We start from the raw sequence: 21945 nt of genomic DNA, 5'->3' as shown, positions 1-21945 counted from the left end.
TGGGCCCCAGTCGGGCCACCTGATTGTCTAACCTGCCCAATTGGCTCAGGGGATCAGCAGGCCTTCTCTTAAGATCAGCAAAAGTAGCAGACTGCTCAAAGTATTCATCCAAGGTCACGATAGCCTTGGCCCCTGGAATCCCCCACTCCAGGTAACTTAGCTCTGACCCTCAGCTCCAATTTCAGACTACCGATTCCTGCTCTAACCACTAGGCATGAGTGCCCACATTCCGGTCTTTGGCAGCTAACCATCATCAAGTGGTGGTTTACTGTAGTACTCCGAGTTAAAGACCAGAAAGGAACACTAAATCATCTAGTCTAACATCCTGCATATCACAGTCCGCCAACATCACCCAGCATCCACACGTTAAAGCTGGTTTTGTTTCACTTGTTAAAGGATTATAACCCACAGGAGTGGGTTGTCATTTTAGAGATATAATAGCTGCTTTATGGAGGGATTTGGTAAGAGTCTTCCATGCTGCAACATGTCTTCAGCCCTTCTTCCATATACAATTGTGGAAGAAGCCCGTCTCCATCTCCCTGTATATTTCTGTATTTGGCAGAGTGGGAAAGGATGAAGCAGTAAGATGCAACAGTGGATAGGTGGGAATAGAGCCTATTGCAGTTCCACTTGCACAACAATTTCCATTACTGTCCTAATTCACATACTCACTTTTTTTACACACAGTCATCCCCCTTCCGCTTCCCATCCCCACAGTCACCCCAGGCACTTAACTTCTTTGCTTATTTTTCATATCCGTGATCTCCCAAAGATGGAGGTCTGAACAAAATCACTCCTAGGTGAGTGTTTTTTAAAATGGGGAAAATTTTCTTTTCTCACCACATGTAAAAAGTTTTCAAACAAGCTTCAAAACATTTAATTGGAGACTAGTTTATCCATTCAGAATGCTGCTTCAAAGATCATTTTCCTAGCCCATCACATATGAGCCCCCCCCCTTTTTCATCTTTCCACTGACTCCCCCTTCTTGCTTATGCCAAACATAAGCTTCTTGTCTTCACTTCAAAGGCTATTTATGGCCTATCCCTGCATAACCTATTATTGCTCATTTACTATCGAGATGTCAACTCCTGCTGGCCCATGGGTGCCAGAAAGAGGAGCATGAAGAGCAACTTTAGGTGCACTTTCATGGCAATGGAAAAAAGGCACATCCCTGACATCAGGGCAAACTTCAAGTCCCTGTTCCAAAGTACAAAGTCAGTAGAGCTTCTGACAGCCATTTTGTTGAGAAATATTTTAGATGGGCAAAACTTACTTTTTCACTCTCATTCTGAAAAGTGGCTGAATAGTGTTAAACATATCCGAAAAAATTGTCTGAGGCAAGCAAACAGTATAAAAAAAATCAGCCTAAATGGTTGAAATTTGTCAAACTTTCAAGCAATTGAAAACAAGGTCTTATTATGGAAAGTATTGGGCATCCTTTAGGTTTTGCTACTCGCATTATCTATAATAGTACCACCCTTGTTTAAATTTAGATGTTTTTGAAAAGTAAAAGCTCTATGTACATGTATATTATATTTGCAATAGTTTGTAAAAAATTAACTAGTTAAAACAAAATGTCTGAACAGCAAATATAATATTCTGTAATCTTGTATTATGCTTGTATGTGGCTTCTCCCTTGGAAATGCAAGTCTGATACTTATGAAACAGGGAAGTTCTGCCTATAGCTCCTCAAACTAACAGTTCCTAGAATTAATGGATAATTCCTGCCAATAGAACAGACTGTCACAAATCTAGCTTTGGTGCTGTTAAATTAGATCTCTGATTATGGCTTGTTACTACTTGGAAAATTACTATTCTGTGGCTAGACACTATGGTGTCAGCCACCCTAGAGAGTCTCATAGATAGGACTGTAATGTACTGTTAATTAAGGCAGGCAGCGAATGATTTAATTCTCTCTGAGTCTTGAAGAGTTTAAGCATAGATGTACTGTGTAGAAAGAATGCCGTCTTAAATCTGTTACTAATTTTATGAAATTCTTCTCCCTACTCAATTTAGCTTTATCCTCTTCCAGAGTAGTTGGAAGGGTGTAAATAGATATTTCTCAAGTCAAAACTAAGTTCTCTTAACTAAATAATTATGGCATCAGATGTTTCCTACACAGTGTACTGGTTGGCATCTTCCAAGGAGCGAAATACCCCATATGTGGTGGCGTCAATATTCATTTTTTCCTATTAAGTTTTAAAGTTTACCACAGGTCTTTGCACCCCTTTTTGTACATTCTTATGGTTCTAAAGTACAGAACTGCTTTGCTCAGAACTATCTGTTACTCTATTAGATGTCTTAAAGTATGCTCTTTGTCACATCTACATAACCAAGCATGTTATGTAGATGTCTTCATTCTTTTACTGCAGTTCTTGAGACAGACCAGACCTATGGGTTACTGGCACATGAGTAGGGTCTCTTCATCAGGAGATAAGTTGTTTTGCTTCCAGCAGCCTTAGACTTGTTCTAAAGACGCTCAAGTTTTTGTCACGTCTGGCCCTACGATTTCTTTTAATTTGCCTCTTTGAGGTACAGGAGTGTCCTCCAGTCAGATTGATGTGGGAAGACAAAACAAAGCATGAGGCAGAAGATGCTTCTGAGCGGTGTTCTTCCAAAAGTGTGTAGAAGATTATTTCTGCTTGTCTGGGACAAATTCCTCTTAAATGTGCTCAAGTCTCTCCTTTCAGGTGTTCGTTTCAACCTGTTAACAAGGAGCAGCACTGGAAGTAATCTTTTATGCTGAGCAATATTCTAAGGGCAGGCAAGTTTAAGCCACCTCATGTTACTGTCAGCACTGCATTGGTTGGTGCTTTTTGAAACATACATATAGCAGAAGACCACTGCACTGCAGCTTTCACTTGACTAGATCAGCATCATGCGCTCCCTGCTTTCAGATAAATGTTGGTGAGTGCAGAGTAGTTCAGTACTACAGATAACCCTCTTTGGCAGTACTTGTCACCTGCCACATCAACAAGACTATGGCATAACTGTAGCTCCTCCAAACAGGTCTCGTCAAACTGAGACAGCAATAGTAAAGGAACGTCAGAGGCCTGTCACCAGCAGAGCTCCCCTGTATGTGTCTGTTAGTCAAGGGGCCAAAGAACAGAGTACTCCTGCCTACACATTTGGCACCATCAGCTTTGTGGTTAGTCAGACTCTTGGGAATGAATACTGCCCCATCAGCTTCACTGTACAAAAACCAAATAGTAGGGTCTTCCGAGAGCTGAGAAGCTGAAGACTTTTCTCTTTATGGTAATTGGCAACTGCTTTCTCAAGGCCTCGTCAGCCATTGGTTCTTTGGGACCAGCCATCTTTGGCAAGGTGCAATCATGCCAATATAGGGCTTACTCCTACTGTGAGGCTAGCAGAAGGTTTCAAATGTGTGGTATGTGCCAATCAGTGTAAATTTTGAATGGCAGAGAAAGTACATTGACCTTGGTCTTACACTGAAAGCTATTATAAATATGCACTTCAACATTTATATTTGATTCTCAATAATAATAATAATTAATAATAATTAGGGCTGTCAAATGATTAAAAAAAATCACCATTAAAAAAATCACGATTAATCATGTGATTAATCGCACTGTTAATAAATACCATTTATTTAAATAATTTGGATGTTTTCTACGTTTTCAAATATATTGATTTCAGTTGCAACACAGAATACAAAGTGTACAGTGCTCACTTTATATTTTTGATTACAAGTATTTTCACTGTCAAAAAAAAAAGGAAATAGTATTTTTCAATTCACCTAATACAAGTGCTGTAGTGCAGTCTCTTTATCATGAAAGTTGAACTTACAAATGTAGAATTATATAAAAAAAAAAAAACCTGCATTCAAAAATAAAACAAGGTAAAATTTTAGAGCCTGCAAGTCCACTAAGTCCTACTTCTTGTTCAGTCAATCATTCAAGTCTGTTTACATTTGCAGGAAATAATGCTGTCCGCTTCTTGTTTACAATGGCACCTGAAAGTGAGAACAGGCATTCTCATGGCACTGCTGTAGCCAGCATTGCAAGATATTTACGTGCCAGATGCGCTAAAGATTCATCTGTCCCTTCATACTTCAACCACCATTCCAGCGGACATGCGTGCCTGCTGATGACGGGTTCTGCTCGATAACAATCCAAAGCAGTTTGGACTGACGCATGTTCATTTTCATTATCTGAGTCAGATGCCATCAGCAGAAGGTTGATGGCTTTTTTGAGGGTTCGGGTTCTGTAGTTTCCGCATTGGAGTGTTGCTCTTTTAAGACATAAGAAAGCATGCTCCACACCTCACCCCTCTCAGATTTTGGAATGCACTTCAGACTGCTATAACATGAAAAATATGGCAGAATGCGAGTAAAACAGAGCAGGGGTCATACGATTCTCCCCCGAAGAGTTCAGTGACAAATTTAAATAACGCATTATTTTTTTTACGAGTGTCATCAGCATGGAAGCATGTCCTCTGGAATGGTGGCCAAAGCATGAAGGGGCATACAAATATTTAGCATATCTGGCACGTAAATACCTTGCAATGCCGGATACAAAAGTGCCATGCAAATGCCTGTTCTCACTTTCTAGTGACATTGTTAATAAGAATCCAGCAGCATTATCGCCTGTAAATGTAAACAAAATTGTTTGTCTTAGCAATTGGCTGAACAAAAAGTAGGACTGAGTGGACTTCGTTTTGTTTTTGAGTCCAGTTATGTTAAAAACAAACAAACACCCTACATTTGTAAATTGCACTTTCACCACAGAGATTGCACTACAGTACAGAAATTCCCCACTTAACATCCTATCGCTTAACGTTATTTCGATCTTACATTCCTGCTCAATTACAGAACATGCTCCATTTTAAGTTGTGCAATACTTTGCTATAACGTTGTTTGGCTGCCTGCTTTGTCCACAGTTGTCAGCCCCCCTATCAGGGCACCCCTTACCCACCCTCTTCCCCTCCCCCCCCCCCACAGTGCCTCCCGCCTGCAGGAGACCCTGCGGATCATTGCCTTCCCCCTCGCCTCCTGCCCGCGGCGTTCACGGGTGGGGGAGGAGTGAGGACTTGGCGCGCAGGCTCCCCCTGCCTCCCGAACACCACAAGCCAGCTGACTGCCGTGGGCGGGAGGCAGGAAAGGGAGGGGGGAGCCTGCGTGCTGAGTCCTCGCTCCTCCGCCCTTCCTCCTGCCCCCTGAACATTGCAAGCCAGCTGATTGCCATGGGCAAGAGGGAGGGGGGAGGAGCGAGGACGTTGCGCACCTCCCCCCTCTATCCCCTGCCTCCTGCCCAAGGCAATCAGCTGGCTTGTGGTGTTCAGGAGGCATGGGAGGGAGGGAAAGCCTGTGCGCTGTGTCTTCACTCCTGCTTCCTGAACGCTGCAAGCCAGTTGATTGCTGCGGGGAGGAGCAAGGATGCGGCGTGTAAAGTAAAAGGGGGGGAGAAGAAGCAGGTTAAGGGTGGAGGCTTGGGGGAAGGGGTGGAGTGGGTGGGCTGAGGGTTGAGCCCCCTGCCCCTGGTGCTTGCAGAGTATGGGAAGCTGCTGCTGCGCAACGTGCTTCTCCTAGCCTACAGCACCTTCAGCCTCCTTGCCTGCCTCATTGTCTCCAGTGCCAGTGGGCTGTGCCTGTGTGGGGTAAGGCGGGGGCACCTCCCCACTGTAATACTGTACTGTATGGCAAAAAAAAAAATTCCCTGGAACCTAACCCCCCCCATTTACATTCATTCTTATGGGGAAATTGGATTCGCTTAGCATCGTTTCCCTTTGTCGCATTTTTCAGGAACGTAACTACAACGTTAAGTGAGGAGTTACTGTTCTTGTATGAGGTGAATTGAAAAGTACTATTTTTTTATAATAATCTTAGCAATGGAGTTAACGAACGTATGAGCATAGTGGTAAGACAGTGGTGCATCTACAATTCACAGAAAGGATATCAGAGTGGTGTTGCTTAGTGTCATATGCAGTTGAAGTGGAGAAAGGTCATTGTTCATGAGTAACTATAATATGGGACTAAGAGAAGGAGCTTTGTAAAGCTATATCTATAAAGCAATACAGTAGAACCCTGTATATCCAACCCTCCATTATCTTACTCTCTGTATTAACTGAACAACCAGCGCACATAGGTCCAGAAGCACGCAGTCTCTCTTGTGGCCGCGAGACAGCACTGCAGCCTCATACTTCCCCAAGGCTCTGCCCATTCACTCCATTTCCCCCCTCTCTCCATCACTCACTCTCCCCCTCACTTTCACTAGACAGGGGCTTGGGGTGTGGGAGGATGTGCAGGCTCTGGGCTGGGGCTGAGGGATTCAGAGTGTGGGAGGGAGCTCCAGGCTGGGGCAGGGGGTTGGGGGGCAGAAGGGGGTGAGGGGTGCAAGCTCTGGGAGGCAGCTTGGGTGTAGGCTCAGGGCTGGGGCAGGAGATTGGAGTGCAGGAGGGGGTGCAAGGTGAAGGCTCCAGCCAGGAGGCACTTACCACAGGCAGCTCCTGGTTGGCAGCGCAGTCGGGCTAAGGCAGGCTCCCTTCCTGCCCTGCCCCCACACCGCTCCTGGAAGCGACTGGCATGTCTCTGTGGCCCCTGGGTGGGGGGGGCAGGCAACTCCGTGCGCCACTGCTGCCCCTGCCCCCCAGCGCCAACCCCTCCAGAGCTGCGGTGGCAGTGCTTGTGGCCCTGGGCAGGGGGCAGCGGGTCTTCACGTGCTGCCCGCAAGTGCCACCCCCGCGGGGTAGATGCGGAGTCAGCACTGCAGAGTGAGGGCAGCGTGTGGAGCAGCCTGCTCCCCTCTCCCACCTGGGCCTTGGAGACATGCTGCCAGTCGCTTCTGGGGCCAGGGCAGGCAGGGAGCCTGCCTTAGACCTGCTGCGCTGCTGGAATTCTAGCAGCCGGAGATTGCGATCGACTGGCAGAGGCTCCAGGATCAACCAGTCGATCACGATCTACTGGTTGGTGACCACTGGTCTACATGAATGATGATGAACCAAGGATAGCTTCTATAAAGAAGTGCATCAAAAGGGATATCTGTACTTTACTGATTTTATCTTCATATAGTATCTAGAGGTTGTAGATTTGCTGTAACTCTTGTTTTGTTTCTTTTTACAGGCTTATGCATCAGGATGTGATATCGTTATATTGGGGACTGATTTTGAAAGATTACAAATAATCCCTGGAGCAAAACATGGGAATATTCAAGTGGGATGTGTGGACTGCTCAATGCAGCAAGGGAAGGTATGTAGTAATGTTACTAATAATGCTCAGACCACGTTGTAGTGTTAATTTATGGGAGGGATCACCACATAATAGTGCTTTCCAGGTAGTTACAAAGCTCACAGTTTAAGCACAAACGAGTAGACAGAGGTCAAGGGAATAACAATAGACAAAACTTAATTTACTGAATTTACTGTAGGCAGCATAGCAGAAGTGCCTCTCAAATAAAGAATAAATGGCATTTGGGGAGAGGGACCTTGCAAATGAGCTCAGGAAGTCGTACAATGCATAGGTAGCTGCATGGAAGAAGGCACAGAGGGGATTGTGAAAATCTGACAAGTTGAGGAGGTTGTGAGTATTGGCGAAGGTCCTGTTACGTGTGTGTGTGTGTGTGTATTGATATAGATATAGATATAATATATACACATACTAACTTCATGTTAGTAAGTATGTGAATATGATGCCATGGTGCATAAGCAACACAGAGATTTGTATTCCCAGTAGAGCGTTGACAGGTTGGTAAAAGGAGACTGTTCATTATTTACTCACATTAAATATAAGAGAACTTATTCTGAACCTACTAGTCTGTATAATTGGATGATCTTACTATTGTTACCCTTGTCCTCTCTTCCTTTTCTTTTCACCTGCTGCATTTTACCTCTATTACTAAAGCACTATTTCGGGCAGAGGCCATGTCTTCTGTGTTTCAACAGCACTTAGCGCAAGAAGGCCCTGATCTTATCTAGAGCTTTTGAATACTACCACAGTAACAAGCTACTTTTATGAAAAAGAAACAGATTACATTCTTGAAATTGTCATTCATGGATGATCTTGACATCTTGCTACGCAACATAACTTAAGTTCATTTGGCTCAAATGTTCTGCATATGTTAGTCATTTTAATCAAAATATTTAAGTATTAACCAGTCCAACCTAGAAAGTTTTAACTACATAGCACTAATGTTTCCAAGCAAATAATGTGCACAAGTGGACAGTTCTAATGTGGATTAACTGCTCACTTATGTGATGACTATGTCAAGTGATGAATCTGCTAAGCAATGATAGGCTAGGATACAGAGGGGACTAATCTGGTGCTGTCTTTTGATTGGAAGCTAATAGGGCAGCCTCGGAAAGATCTGTGGGAGAATGGCTGTCAATAAGGGTGGGAAGCAGTGAGAAGCTTCTGGTGCAACTGAGCTGGGGGTTTCCAGATTTACTTCTATGGCCAGGTCTGTTTTGATTTAAGAATAACAGGTGTAAATGTAAACATGTAAATGAACAAATTACACAATACCTGATTCTGACTCCAGTTGATCTCCAGCAATGAAATTGGTGTGCTGCAAGTAGAACAGACAAATAATTGACTCTTTGGGTCATTTTCAGTTCCAGAAAGCTGGGGGGAAATGGTTGGGTTGAACTGAATAAAAAAATTCGCAAAAGTTTCAACAAACTGAAAAAGTATGGGGTTTTTTTGGGTTGAACAAGACAAAGATGTGACCAAATTGGAGAATCTACAGGGGAGCAACAAAAATAGGAAATTTTGAAAACATGACCTATGGGGAAAGGCTGAAAGAATTGGGCATATTTAGTCATGAGCGGAGAAGGCTGGAGGGGGGAGCCTTGGACAGGACCTAAGTTTTCAGATATGCAAAAGATTGTTTATAAAGAGGAAATGGATCAGTAGTTCTCCATGTTCACCAAGGGTTTGGACAAGAAGTTATCATCTTAGAGTGCAGCAAGAGCAATTTAGATTATGTATTAGGAACAATTTTTAATGGTAAAGATAGCTAAGCACTGGAATAGGTTACTGAGTGCCAATCTCAGACAGCATGACCGTTACCAAGTGAGTCTGGAATCCCCATCGTTGGTGGTTTTTGAGACCATGTTAGATAGACAACTGTCAGGGATGATCAAAGTATATTTAATCCTGTCTCAGCATATGGAGATGGACTAGACTTCCTCAGTTCCCTTCCAGCCCTACATTTCTATGATTCCCTGTCACTTGACCTTGAAATTCCTTGTTTCTGGGCATGTTTGTTTAAAGGCCTAGATTCACAAAACAGATGGAAGAGGGAGGTAGTAGTGTCTTCATAACTTTAGCCCAGTGGTTCAGCATTCACAAGGAATGTGGGACATGAGGATTCAGTTCCCACATCTGCCTGATGTGGAGCAGGGATTTGAACTTGGGCTTCCCACATCCCAGATGAGAACCCTGACCATAGCCTGGTGGTTAATCATTATCTCTCCCTGGGGTTAAGGATTTGTCAAACTATGGAAGAGTTGCTGTCCTGATAAAATGATCATATCTGTGATGTCCTCCTATATTACTTTTTCCAAAAGGGCTTAGACTAGGGGTCGGCAACCTTTCAGAAGTGGTGTGCCGCGTCTTCATTTATTCACTCTAATTTAAGGTTTCACGTGCCAGTAATACATTTTAATATTTTTAGAAGGTCTCTTTCTATAAGTCTATAATATATAACTAACCTATTGTTGTATGTAAAGTAAAAAGGTTTTTATAATGTTTAAGAAGCTTCATTTAAAATTAAATTAAAATGCAGAGCCCCCCCCGGACTGGTGGCCAGGACCCAGGCAGTGTGAGTGTCACTGAAAATCAGCTTGCTTGTCATCTTTGGCACGCGTGCCATAGGTTGTCTACCCCTGGCTTAGACAATCTGCAGACTGTGTAAGCAGAAATCTTAAATTTAAAGACATTGTGATGCCACCCCTAAATGTCTGTGTAAGCATGTGTCTTGTCACTACGTTAACTTTTGCTACATGTATGTAAGTGTTCTAACTTCATAGTCTAGGCCATGGGTGGCCAAACTTAGTGACCCTCCAAGCGGCAAAAGATAATCTTCAGAAGTTTGAGAGCCAGGTGCAGCAGGGTGGTGGGGCTAGGGGCTAAAAACTCTAGATGCCCATCCCCGCTGGGTAGAAATCCCTAGCTCTACCACCCCACCACAGGGCAGAAAGCCCCAAACTTCCTTCCAGTCTGGTAAGCGGAGAATGCCGGGGTGGGGAGTTCCATCACCCACACTTCAACTATAAAAGAGCTGCATGCGCGGTTTGGCCACCTTTGGTCTAGAGTCTAGACCAAGGAAGTATGTATGTGGTCTTTACTGATGCAGTATAATCAGTGGCACAGAAATCTTCACAAAGAATGTGGTATGAATGCCCTCAGTAGTGTATTTGTCTACTGAAGGTTTGATAAATTATATATTTCTATACTTCTGAATGTGTGATTTGCCCCTCCTCTCCTCCTCCCCCCCCCCCCCCCCAATTTTATTCTTTACTCTGAATTGGAGTTTCTAATGTTTTGGGCTTTTCATTTTGGTAACTGCAACCTTCTTGTATACTCTTTTAAATCTTAAATTGATAATCTCACCTTGACTTCAGTATAATGAAGGTAATGTTGGATCAAAGCTATGTGTTGATAGTTCATTTCTGTTTTTAGATGCTTTAAATTAGAAACGGGTTTTAGCCTTCTGTATTATACATTCTTTCACTTAAACGAAGAATAAGTGTTGGTAGCCTAGTTGGGAAGAATCGACCAGTCCTTCCCTGGGAGCAGGAGCAGCGCCAGGGTTTTTGCCACCCTAGGCAGCAGCGCTCCTCCTCTGAGCATTCGGCAGCTTGGGTTCTTCCGCTCCACGTCTTTGGGGCACTTCGGCGGCGGGTCCCGGAGCGAGTGAAGGACCCGCCGCCGAATTTCCGCCGAGGGCAGCAAAATGCCGCCCCCCAAATCCTGCCGCCCTAGGTGATCGCCGGCCCTGCCTGGGAGAAGTGTTTAAGTTTTAGGACCAGGTGGTTAGCAGAGGACACAACTAGATTTGTAAACAATCCAAAATATATTGGATGTAGTCTTGTACAGTAAGACACAATTTTAAAATGCAAAAGCAGGACTTTCCTGAAATCTAGGTGAAGCATTAACTTTTTTGCTTTAGAGACAGTTAATGAATTATAATGTTTCTTGATTTTCTCAGACTGTCTTTCTGTGCTGGACATCTACATATTATATTTTAGTCTAGTGCACTAGAATCCTGTGGAGAAACTGAAATATAGCTTCCTGTTCAAAGACATTTCATCCTTCAGTGATTATGCAACTATATCCACTGTCTGGTTAACAGTCACACAGTGTCTATATATACACACCAATGTGCACATTTAGGATAATTATTTTTATTTAAATATATATAATCAGTAAATAGCCTCTAACAATTTTATTTACAGGTCATATTTGTCACTTTTTAAGCACTGTACAAACAGTACAGAGGCATATAAAATAGCATTAGTGTAAAGTGTCAGCCATTTGGTCAAGATGACTAAGCAAATATGCCTGCAGATACCTCTGTATATTGCCAATGCTAAGCATTCAAAAGTCATGACTCGGACCCCCTGGTGCTCCCCTCCCACAAAATTGACTTTAAATCCTCACATTTTTAAATAATAAAATTGGAGAGTTTGGGGGTGAGGAAGAAGGTTGCCTTCTGGTTTCTGAAAAGCCAGGATAAATTTTTAAAAACTAAAAGCTGAGTCACACAACATGATTGCTGGAGCTTTAAGGGAAAAAAAACAACAAACCCAAATATGAGGGGATTCTGATAAACCTTCCAAGGAGTGAAATTCTGGAACAGCCATCCATGGGAGCAGTGGGGGCAAAAAGCCTAACTGGCTTCAAATCTGAGCTTGATAAATTTATGGAGGGGATGATAGGGTGGGACTGCCTACAATGTCATGTAGCCCATCAGCAACTGTCAGTAGCAAAAATTCCCAACTGCTGGAGACAGGACTGTAGATGAGGAGGGATCTGAGTTACTTCAGAGAATTCTTTCCCAAACCTCTGTCTGGCAGGTCTTGTCCATATGCTCAGGGTCTAACTGACTGCTGTATTTGGGGTCGGGAAGGAATTTTCCCCCAGATCAGACTGGCAGAGGGCCCAGTGTGTGTGTTTCGTCTCCTTCTGTAGCATGGGTCATGGGTCACTTGCCAGTTTAAAATAGTGTAAACTGGTGAATTATCTGTAAATTGAAGTCTTTAAACCATGATTTGAGGACTTCAGTAACTCAGCCAGAGGTTAGAGATCTATTTCAGGAATGCGTAAGATTCCGAGGCCAGCAATGTGCAGGAGGTCAGACTAGATGATAATGATGGTCCCTTCTGATCTTAAAGTCAATGAGTCTAACACTTACTTTTGATAATTTATTATTTCATTAGTTATATTGAATTCTGCAAATCAAAGCTCAGAGTACTGTTGCTTCAATTTGCTTTTATCTTTATCTACTTTTACCTGTGCACCTCTGGTTTTACTGGGAGACCAGCAGTAGGAGGATACATTTGCATATTTTGTTTTGATGTGAGGAGTAATCTTGTGAAGTACGATCAGGTGATAAATATCACATAAAGCTACTGATCGGCACATTAGCAAAGTGCTGCAGTTTTCCTCTTTAATCAGTTCAACTGCAAGGTTGCAATAGCAGCCGCAAATCATTAGTTAGAAGACCAAGATTTTGAAAGTATACTTTAAATCTTCCCAGTTCAAATTCTGAATTCTAATGTCTATGAAAATCTCATTATCCATAGGGTTTGGTAATGCTGGGTTATTCCACTTTACCAAACCTTGATGGCAGAGCAAAAATTTTCTTTTGCAGTTCTTTCCTGCGTTGACATCGGCCTTTCAGAGCTCTTTGATGGCATGAGTGCAGATGTTTCTACACAGTCTTGTTCCTCTGCGCTCAGAAAAAGGATTCCCTACAGTCATGAAATAATTAGCATAAAAAGAGTAATGATTGCCTTGGCAAGCTAGCATTTTCTTGGTCTAGACAGGATGTTAGTTACTTTTGAATTTCAACAAAATATTATTTCCTGCAGCTAGCTGAATTGTACCAGTGTCACTCTGTGCTTCACTTATAACTTAAGTTGATCTAGACACTTCAGTCATATTCGGTGTGTTCCAATTGATAACTTTCTCAAGTATTCATCATCCCTGCTGAGATTTTCCATACCTGATCCTTCTGAAGGGGAATACATTTGGAAAGCTTGAGTAAAAGTGATTCAGCTGTTTATATGCTAAGAGAAGAAGTACTTCTTTTTTTTAATCGTTCTAGAGCATCAGAAATTTTTGGTACAAACTTTGACATTGAGCAGGAAGATGGTTCCTAGATCAGATGTGTCATTTGGTGACAATCCGTTCAGAATTGATTAGTCTAATGGTTAGAAATAGCCTTCCCACATGCATCCTATGTTTTATTTAAAATAATACTTTATTTTACTGATCCCTGCCTTATTCCATACCCATCTTCACAGAATTCCACTCTATTCATGCATAAGAACAATGGGAATAGAATATTGAGAGATTTCTTTTTCAAAAGAAAGGGGGTGTTTGTATGTGAAATCAGGATGGAGGTGAGAAGAGTATTTTTGCCTAATGGATTAAAAAATGTGAGCATGAACTGGTAATTTACGTTGTCATAATGCATATGCAGCCTTACTTCGTAACTTTTTCTGACTTTTTTGAGTTCATCTCATTGGAACCTTAATTGAATACAGTAAACTGTACTTTAACCTACTTTTTGAATACAGTAAATATATGGAAGGTCAGTTCTGTCCTTGTGTGCTAAATAGCATTTAACAGCAAATCTATGGCCTTTTCAGTGATTCCCTTTGTCTCCAGAAGAAATGTGATGCTTTTGTTGCATTTTCACCTTTGCTTCTTATCTGCTTGTGGACGACAATACAACCCAGGAAGAGGGCATAGACCCCATTGTTGGGTGAGTGCAATATGGATGGCTCCTGTGAAATTCAGAGGATTAAGGTTTATGTAGAGGTACAACCAAAATAAGTGTGTGCTCGGAAACAATGCAGGTTGCATTGATTGTTCTAAGTCATGATTTGCTACCTTCAGTATGTTAGGGGGCCCCTTACATTCCCTGTTACAGTTTTGGTTTGGGGAAAGTGGCAAGGGAGAGCAAAGCCTTTGCCTGAGGGCAGCCTCTTCTTTCTGGGTGAGTTACAGAAATAACTTAGTAGAGCTACATGGGCCTTCTTTAAAATTCATCAGTGCATCCCCACCCAAAGTATTCTCACTATTATGATGCCAGGGGTGCAGTGAACATACATAACTTTTCTGATGGTCACACAGTAGTAGTAGTCCTTACAGTAGAACCTCAAAGATACGAACACCAGAGTTACGGACTGACCAGTCAACCAGACACCATGTGAAATCGGAAGTAAGCAATCAGGCAGCAGCAGAGACAAACAAAAAAGCCAATACTGTACTGCATCTTTAAAGGTAGGCACATTTGGATTGCCTGTTCTCTCTTTCCCTGCCCCCTCCCCGCCCCGCCCGCGCCATGTGTGGGGCAGCCACTTACAGCAAGATGCTATAATGTTATCCTAAACCACAATATTGGTTATACCATTGTTGGGTTAAGAATTACAATTCTTAAGTTTACATCTCCATCTCAGTATTTTACTTTGAGTTTCTGTGGAAGAAACTATTCTAACTACTCTCAGAATAGTATATGTATTTGCAGAATCACAAAAATATGGCAATGATAAAGATTAAGTAGAAAACGTAGGGCAAATATTAGCTAGAGATGTGTTTTAAAAACATGGCTTCTTTAGGCTTTTTGCAGCTTTGACAGAATTATAGTTGGCATATTTGGGTCATGCTGACATGTAAGTTACTTGAAGAGTCTGATGCAGGCTTCTTTTTTTTTTTTAAATGTGGAGGTTTTTCCTCTCAGAATTTAAACCTCTAGCTTTTGTTTAAATTTACTTGCAACTTAGGTATGACAAAATCACATTCTGTAAAATGCTACTTCAACTGCTTTTTATACTAGAAATGAAAAGATATCATATAATGTTAATGGTTTATTTGTAATCCACATTCTTATGATGATTTTACAGAAATAACTTGAGCCATAATTTTATGGACATGGACTATTATGCTGTCTATATAGTCTAATAAGAGGTCAGAATTAGAGTCAGTGGTAGGGTGTCTCTCATATTTGTAGTTAGTAATTCTTGTTTTTATGACAAGCTCTAGGTAGTGTGATGACTCTCAGCCTGAGGCTTTTAAGGGGCATTTAAGTGTTCATAGGTCTGCATGTAACTTTTCCTATATTTGTTCTGATAACTTGTCCTGGGAGAAAATAGGGTGGATGGATTTAAATCAGTGAGATTTAAATAATTAACCAGGGAATCTTGATCTAAATCTATTTTGTATTTTGCATTTGTCCTTTATTTAGTTTGCTAAAGAAAGTTTGATAATAATTGCTTTGATAACCATTAAAACATGCTGATTTGCAATTAAATATAGCCTTTATATTAAAATTGGTGCTGCCTTTTGCACATGAGGACGATTACTCTATATCTATTCACATGTTTAAGCAATTCTATAGCTTAACTCACATTTAGACAGATGCTTAATTATTTAAAATTTTTATTTAAAATGGAAAATGGTGAATTATGCATTTCTTATTTACTAGATTTTGTACTTGTGATTTGTCATATGTTTAGATGGAAATTTGAATGCAATTAAATGCAAAAAAAAGAAAAAGGCATTTTAAAGTTTTTAATTAGTTACATAAAACTACCTTAAATGTGCTTGATACGTAAGAAAATTGTTTAAACAAAGGACGTTAGTGAATTATGAACTGATTATTTGTTTCTTCAAGATTTTACAACTAGTAGATCTCATTCTCTCATACCTACTTTTTATTAATAGATTGGAAGAGAAAAACAAGCTTTCTTGCTCTTTCAACTTTTTATTTATTTATTTGGTATTCATTTTTCATTGAACTGAACTAGTCACACTGAAATGAAGAAAATGTTCACTGTGCACCTACAGCAGAAGAGGCTACTGTTGTCAAAAGCTGTTTTATCACTTAAGCACTCTGGTTCCAGGAGCTTAACGTGTGGCTTCCTGCTTACATCAGTTCAGTGGTTTGACTTTCTTTAAAACTTGGCAGTAAATAGATGCTGCTTAACTATTTTTTAAACTTAATTTAAATGGTTTTACTAGATTAGAATAAATTCAGGTCTTAATATAAATTGGCATAATTTCAAATAGGGTTATTTATTTAAGAATCTGTATTGAATTTAAATTAAAAAAAAATCTGATTTAAATAAACACAATTTTTATCTCTTTCCCCCTCCTCACCCCCCCCCCCTTGACTTTTATCCACCCTGGAAAATAATGGTTGAAAACATATGAGCAAATATGCTTATACGTGTGGTTAGCACCAAGACTCTCATTGGTCCCCAAATAAGGCTGTCTTTATTGCAAGCTTTATTTAGTACTCTTGATAAAAATATTAACTATTGTTTCATGATTGTACTATATTTTGTAGCTCTATATGACTGTCTATTTAAGTGGCTCTCATGCTTTCAGACACTCAGTGGCACAATGCGATACGTTAACAGTGAAAAAGCGGATTGATTGATGAAATGATTTTCGTCCTTTCCACAGCGTATTAAAAATGGAGTCCAACAACTTTTCTTAAAATGGCTACCTAAATTGCATGTGGAAAAACTCTTGATACTAGACTGACGATTCATATTAAAATTGGTATCCAATACACTTACGCTTATGGTGGCTGATCCTCCGGTCTTAACCAGAAATATAGTTGTAGGCGAACAGTTTTTTCTAGTACTTCAAGTTTCAAACTTTGCAATATGTTTTAAAGATTTTCTTATTCTGGTATGTTCCTCAAGTTCTGGTCCTTGAGTCAGAAGGAAATAGAGAGACAAGCTCAAGAATATAGAGGGAAATATTTTTACAAAGAATGAATGAAAGTAGAATCAATAATCCACATCTCAAATGAAATTTTAAATTAATATTTTTGTTTTGTTTTATGTAACTTTTTATTTTAGATTGCAGCGTCTTATGGAAACATGATTTGTATTTTTGAACCAGTTACTGTCCTGAAACAGAAGAGCAATCATCCTGCTGTAAGTGAATGAACTGTCTTAATAGAAACTTAAGCTGCCTTGAAAAGTTTAAATAATTGCTATGGTTTACTTTTATTCCTTGGGAGTTGCCTTTTCTGAAATACAAGATGAGATACCAATTTAAAATTGGGATATAGGATGTTTATTGTGTGAAAAAGGGGTGGGGCACATGCTAGTTAAAATGCCACTTTATTATACCTCTTCATAATACATCAGAAGGGAATACATTGGACCAATCCTTAATAACAATACATAGTAATTGTTTCATTTGTGCAGTGATTCATCTGTGCAAGTCTGTGATTCGCTCTCTCTGACCCTGGCCAATACCAGAAGAAGGTGCAAAAAGCTCAAAATGGAGTACTGTAACCTGTGCACAGGGAAGTTTGCTTTTAAGCCAGATAGTAAATGATATGTTTACACCCTGCTGCATATGGATTTATAATGGTTGTTTTTATCCTTATGTGCATCTTAAGTACTTTCAAAAATTCTACTAATTATTTTGCAAAGCATTTTTTAGAATATATTTATCTGTAGATTTCAAAGGGATTTATAATGGTTGGTAAAAACTGTACTCTCATATTCCACATAGTGTGACTTCCTTTGGTGTGGGCAAATTTGTGGATTAGCCTTGTGTTTATCAGTTTGACATGGATTTTAATCTTGATTCTTTTAGGTGCTGATTTATGTGATTTAGAGCAGGTTACTTAATCTCTGAATCCCCTTTTCTTAGCATACTTTACAAGAGTATTGAGTCTTACTTGAGCCTATGCAAAATGCCATGTAAGTGCAAAGTATTAAGATGATACAAGGGTACAAATACAACACAGTGAATTTAGCTTCCATCTGTGTGAATTCCATCAGATCCATATGGCTTATAGAGGTTGCAACACAATTTCCTATCGCCTAGGGGATTTAAGAAATCTACTTCCTGAACTATGCTTGCTTTATGAAGTTTCTAAGACATACATAGTACCTATGGGTAATTCAGAAAGCTCTTTTCCAGCTGATATAGATTTCCTACACTTTGTAAAAGATGTGCATGCTTTAAAAAGTCTGGAAGGTTTTATATTAGTAGACATTCCATTTAATTACTCCACCCTCCAAATGCTCTTCAAAATTAGCCAAGGATGCTAGTTTTCACTAAGACTAGATTAAAATAAGATTTAATGTTCTAGATAAAGCTATTAATCCTTCTAATTTGTCTGAATTCTAAATTTTTAACAAATCAAGATGCAAGTGAGTCTCTCTCAGTTTTTAGACCCTTCGTATCTCTTCATATTTCTTGAAACAGGAAATCACAGCTGTGACTTGTATGGCCTTGACTTATCCATTCCGAGAAATGCCAAATGTCTGTTGCCTAGTAAAACTTTGAATGCCATATAGGCATAGTATTTCAGTAATTATATATTAAATGGGAAATCATTAAATGTATTGTATTGTAAATATCTCACTTAAGCTAATGAAGTTGCTAATACTTCTGATTATAGGGGGTGTATTACCAGTGGCAGAAGTGTGGTCAAATTTTACTGGACTCTATAGCACATAATATAACATGGGATCCCACAGGTAAGACTGGAATTAACTAAAACTTCTAATTGTTTAATATCACACGTTAAGTTTGAATTCTTTTTTAGGGAGAAGAGATGATTTCCTTTTGTTATAGCAAAACATGATATGTCCAGGGAATATGAGGAGAGTGTTGTGAATGCCACTTGTCACCTGCATTCTAAGACGCTTATATGTATTTTCAATGAGAGACTTTTTATTTAAAAAAAAAAAAAAAGAAGTGTCTGCATCTCACTCATATCCCAACAAACCAATGGTCTATAATGTTGTCCTATCCTTTAGAAGTGTCCAGTGCGGGCTGCTTTTAAAAAAAAAAAAAAAAAAGTGGGATGGTGGCATTAAAAAAATGGTATGAAAGAGGGACGTTTGAACACTTCATTCCTTTACTGCAATTGGGGGTAGTGATAACAAGGTGCCAGGTTTGATAGCTCTTGTAATTAGATCCTCATTATTTCATATACTCTTCTTTCAAAATATTAGTATCATTAGCTGTATTATTACAGAAGTGCCTAGATGTCTTTTGTTGAACAAATGCAACCTACTTTGGAAAAAGTGTAGAACAAGTGTGCTTTTATGTATTTGGACCACAGATGTCCAAATTAAACATAAAACATGACTTAATATGTAAAAATAAATGTTGTCGTCTTTTGTAAGGTCTATCCAGTTTAACAAGGTTTTGCTGCATATGGCACCTTGTAGGATTATGCCCATTGCATTAGTTTCTTTTGTGTATAGAAAAGGAGACATTATTTGTAGTATGTTTTGACTCTTGCCAGTGTTTGTGGTACAGATTAATTGGCCTTTTTTTCAGTATAGAAAGCTATGCCTCATAATTTGATTTGTACATGTTATAATTTTAAACTTCTTGTAGGCACTCGTCTCTTGACTGGTTCCAGCTGTCTGCGGCTTTGGTCCAATGTTAATTTGGAAAATCAATCTGAAGATGGCAATCCTGAAAGAACAGATGTTAGCTTTGGGGACTGGAGGTGTATATGGCAATGCAAGTAAGAAGCGAGTTTACAAAAAACATGAAACCTCAATAAAAGCAAAATTGACTTTTGTTGTTGTCCATTTTTTCCACATGAAACTCTTAATGAATTACAGTGGTGTGTCATCCTGCTATGTATGAAATTTCTGAAATATTACTGAAGACATGAATCTGTTCCGTCCTTCAAATTATTATATATGGGTGGTACTAAACACATTTCTTTCTGCTTCCCAGATTAGTTTGGCTGCTTGAAAGTGGTTGGTGTGTGGTGTGTGTTTTTTTTTGTGGAGAAGATCAAAAATTGTAGTTTGCCCTACTGAAATATATTGATAAAACCAGTTATACCAGGTATCTCTCACTTCCTGCAAAAGCAAGGAAAATGTGGGAAGCGGTGAATTCAAATAGAAGTAGTACTAATGTGTGAGATCATAAAGGCTAGAAGAACAGAAATCTTAGGTAACTTACAACTATTTTGGGACTACTGGCTTACTATAATTAAGGGAATTAAGTGAAACTTGGCTCCCTATCTAGATCCTTTATAAATAAGGTTCTTCAAATGATTGTCCACACGAATTCCTCTCTTGGTTCACATCGCCATGATATTGGATTCTTTAGACCAGTAATGTGCATTAAGGCTACACCGTAGATGTCCTCTGTCCTCCCATCTAACAACGTGAAGTGCTGAGCAGACCCAGCTGCCCCTGAGTTCCTTCTTACCATTCATGGCAGTGAGATGGAATCCCTGCAATGTCCACCTGTTCTGTGCACACACTTTGCTAGCATTAGTGTGGTGTTAATATTGTTAATTAGGTGTTAGTCTTTTCATCCATTGGCACAAAAAAACGTAAGTCATATATTTAGTTTATAGGCTAGATGATACCCCTTTCCAGCTGTGGATCTACTGACACATTCCTAGCTAAATCCCAGAGATTCAAAACCTGTCCCCCCTGTGAAACTTAATGTAGTTTTAACAATGGATACCACAGGTGCTGCTTTTGACTCAGGCTCAACAATCAAAGGGAGCTTCTGGGCGTGGTATCCACGGGTGAGGGCAGTGCGCGGCGGAGCCTCCTGCCCCACCCCACCCCCAGGAGCCACCGCCAGACACATCCAAACACCTCCTGCATCCTGAACCCCCTAACCCCCAGCCGTGAGCCCCTTAATCCCCTGCCCTGGGCCCCCTCCTGCACTCTGCACCCCAAACCCCTGCCCTGAGTCCCCTAATCCCCTGCCTTGAGGAACTAAAAGCCACCCTGACTAAGGACCACTGAGAGCCTGCGCTTCCCTCCAGAGCTGGAGGCATCCAATTCATCAGCACATGCCATAGTCATATCTGTGGAGATCAGAAGACTGGAGGTCCAACCACAATTTAAGACCTTCCCTTTGGGGGTAACTTCTAAAACAGAGGAGACTTTCCACTTGTTGAAGGACTGCAGGGCTTTTTTTAGATCTGGATATTAGGTCATCACTAATTAAGAAGCAAGTAATACCACAGGATTGCTTCAGGCAGCATCCCCTTACCCAGGTCTGTTAGAGAGAGAGAGAGAGAGAGAGAGAGAAGCAGAGAGGTTCTATTGACATCCCTCCAGCTCTTATTCCACCGCTGTACAATCTGCATCTTTTGCCCGGTAGCAGGTTTGCTGCCAGTGTCTAGACCCTGACAAAACTGCTTATTCCAGTGCAAAACAAGGAATTTAGAAACATCGTTTCCCTTCCTTGTTCCTTTGGGGTCAAATTCCCTTTACTGGACTGCTGCAGCACAGAACTTGATCAATAGTTGACATTGCCTTTCTGGGAGAGGAGCTTTAGGATTACAGTAGAGCACTTTAGAATGTGAGAATTTCCCCTCTGTCTGCTGAGCACTTAAAGTGACTTTGATGCCCAGAAATGGGAATGTATTTAACCTTCTTTCTAGAAGCTTGTGTATTAAATCTGCATTTCTTCTGGCTCCCTCACTCTATTCAGTGTAACTTAGCCCAGCTGCCATTTCAACCCATTTTTCACAGGCTTTTCTCACCAACACAGCAGTGGTCTAGCCTATACTAGCAGATCATTTATAAGGCCTTCTTTGTTCTCAGGTAATACTTCATTTGAAAATTAGAGTTAGGGTCCCAGAGAATCACCAATTCTAATTTAGGGTTTCATCTACTTGTTCTGCTGCAGACGGAAGTTTCTCCCCAAATTTTCATGCCTCCCAGATGAGGAGTTTAGAAGTCTTATACTAAAACCTGAAGATCACTTCTATTAGGGGAAGG

The 21945-nt window shown here is 40.5% G+C and overlaps 1 protein-coding gene across 2 annotated transcripts in view; it reads left to right on the top strand.

Annotated features, from left to right (window-relative positions):
• Nucleotides 1-21945, top strand: part of DMXL1 (Dmx like 1) — a 157607-nt gene that overhangs the window by 9459 nt on the left and 126203 nt on the right. For both annotated transcript variants that reach the window (XM_054031319.1, XM_054031318.1), the window contains exons 2-5: nucleotides 7079-7204; nucleotides 17059-17136; nucleotides 18624-18702; nucleotides 19574-19706. In XM_054031319.1, the coding sequence (XP_053887294.1) occupies nucleotides 7079-7204; nucleotides 17059-17136; nucleotides 18624-18702; nucleotides 19574-19706 (416 nt within the window). The remainder of the gene's footprint in view (nucleotides 1-7078; nucleotides 7205-17058; nucleotides 17137-18623; nucleotides 18703-19573; nucleotides 19707-21945) is intronic.

This window comes from Malaclemys terrapin, chromosome 6 (assembly GCF_027887155.1).
Source record: "Malaclemys terrapin pileata isolate rMalTer1 chromosome 6, rMalTer1.hap1, whole genome shotgun sequence".
NCBI lineage: Eukaryota > Metazoa > Chordata > Testudines > Emydidae > Malaclemys > Malaclemys terrapin.
This window is presented reverse-complemented; position numbering and strand designations above follow the sequence as displayed.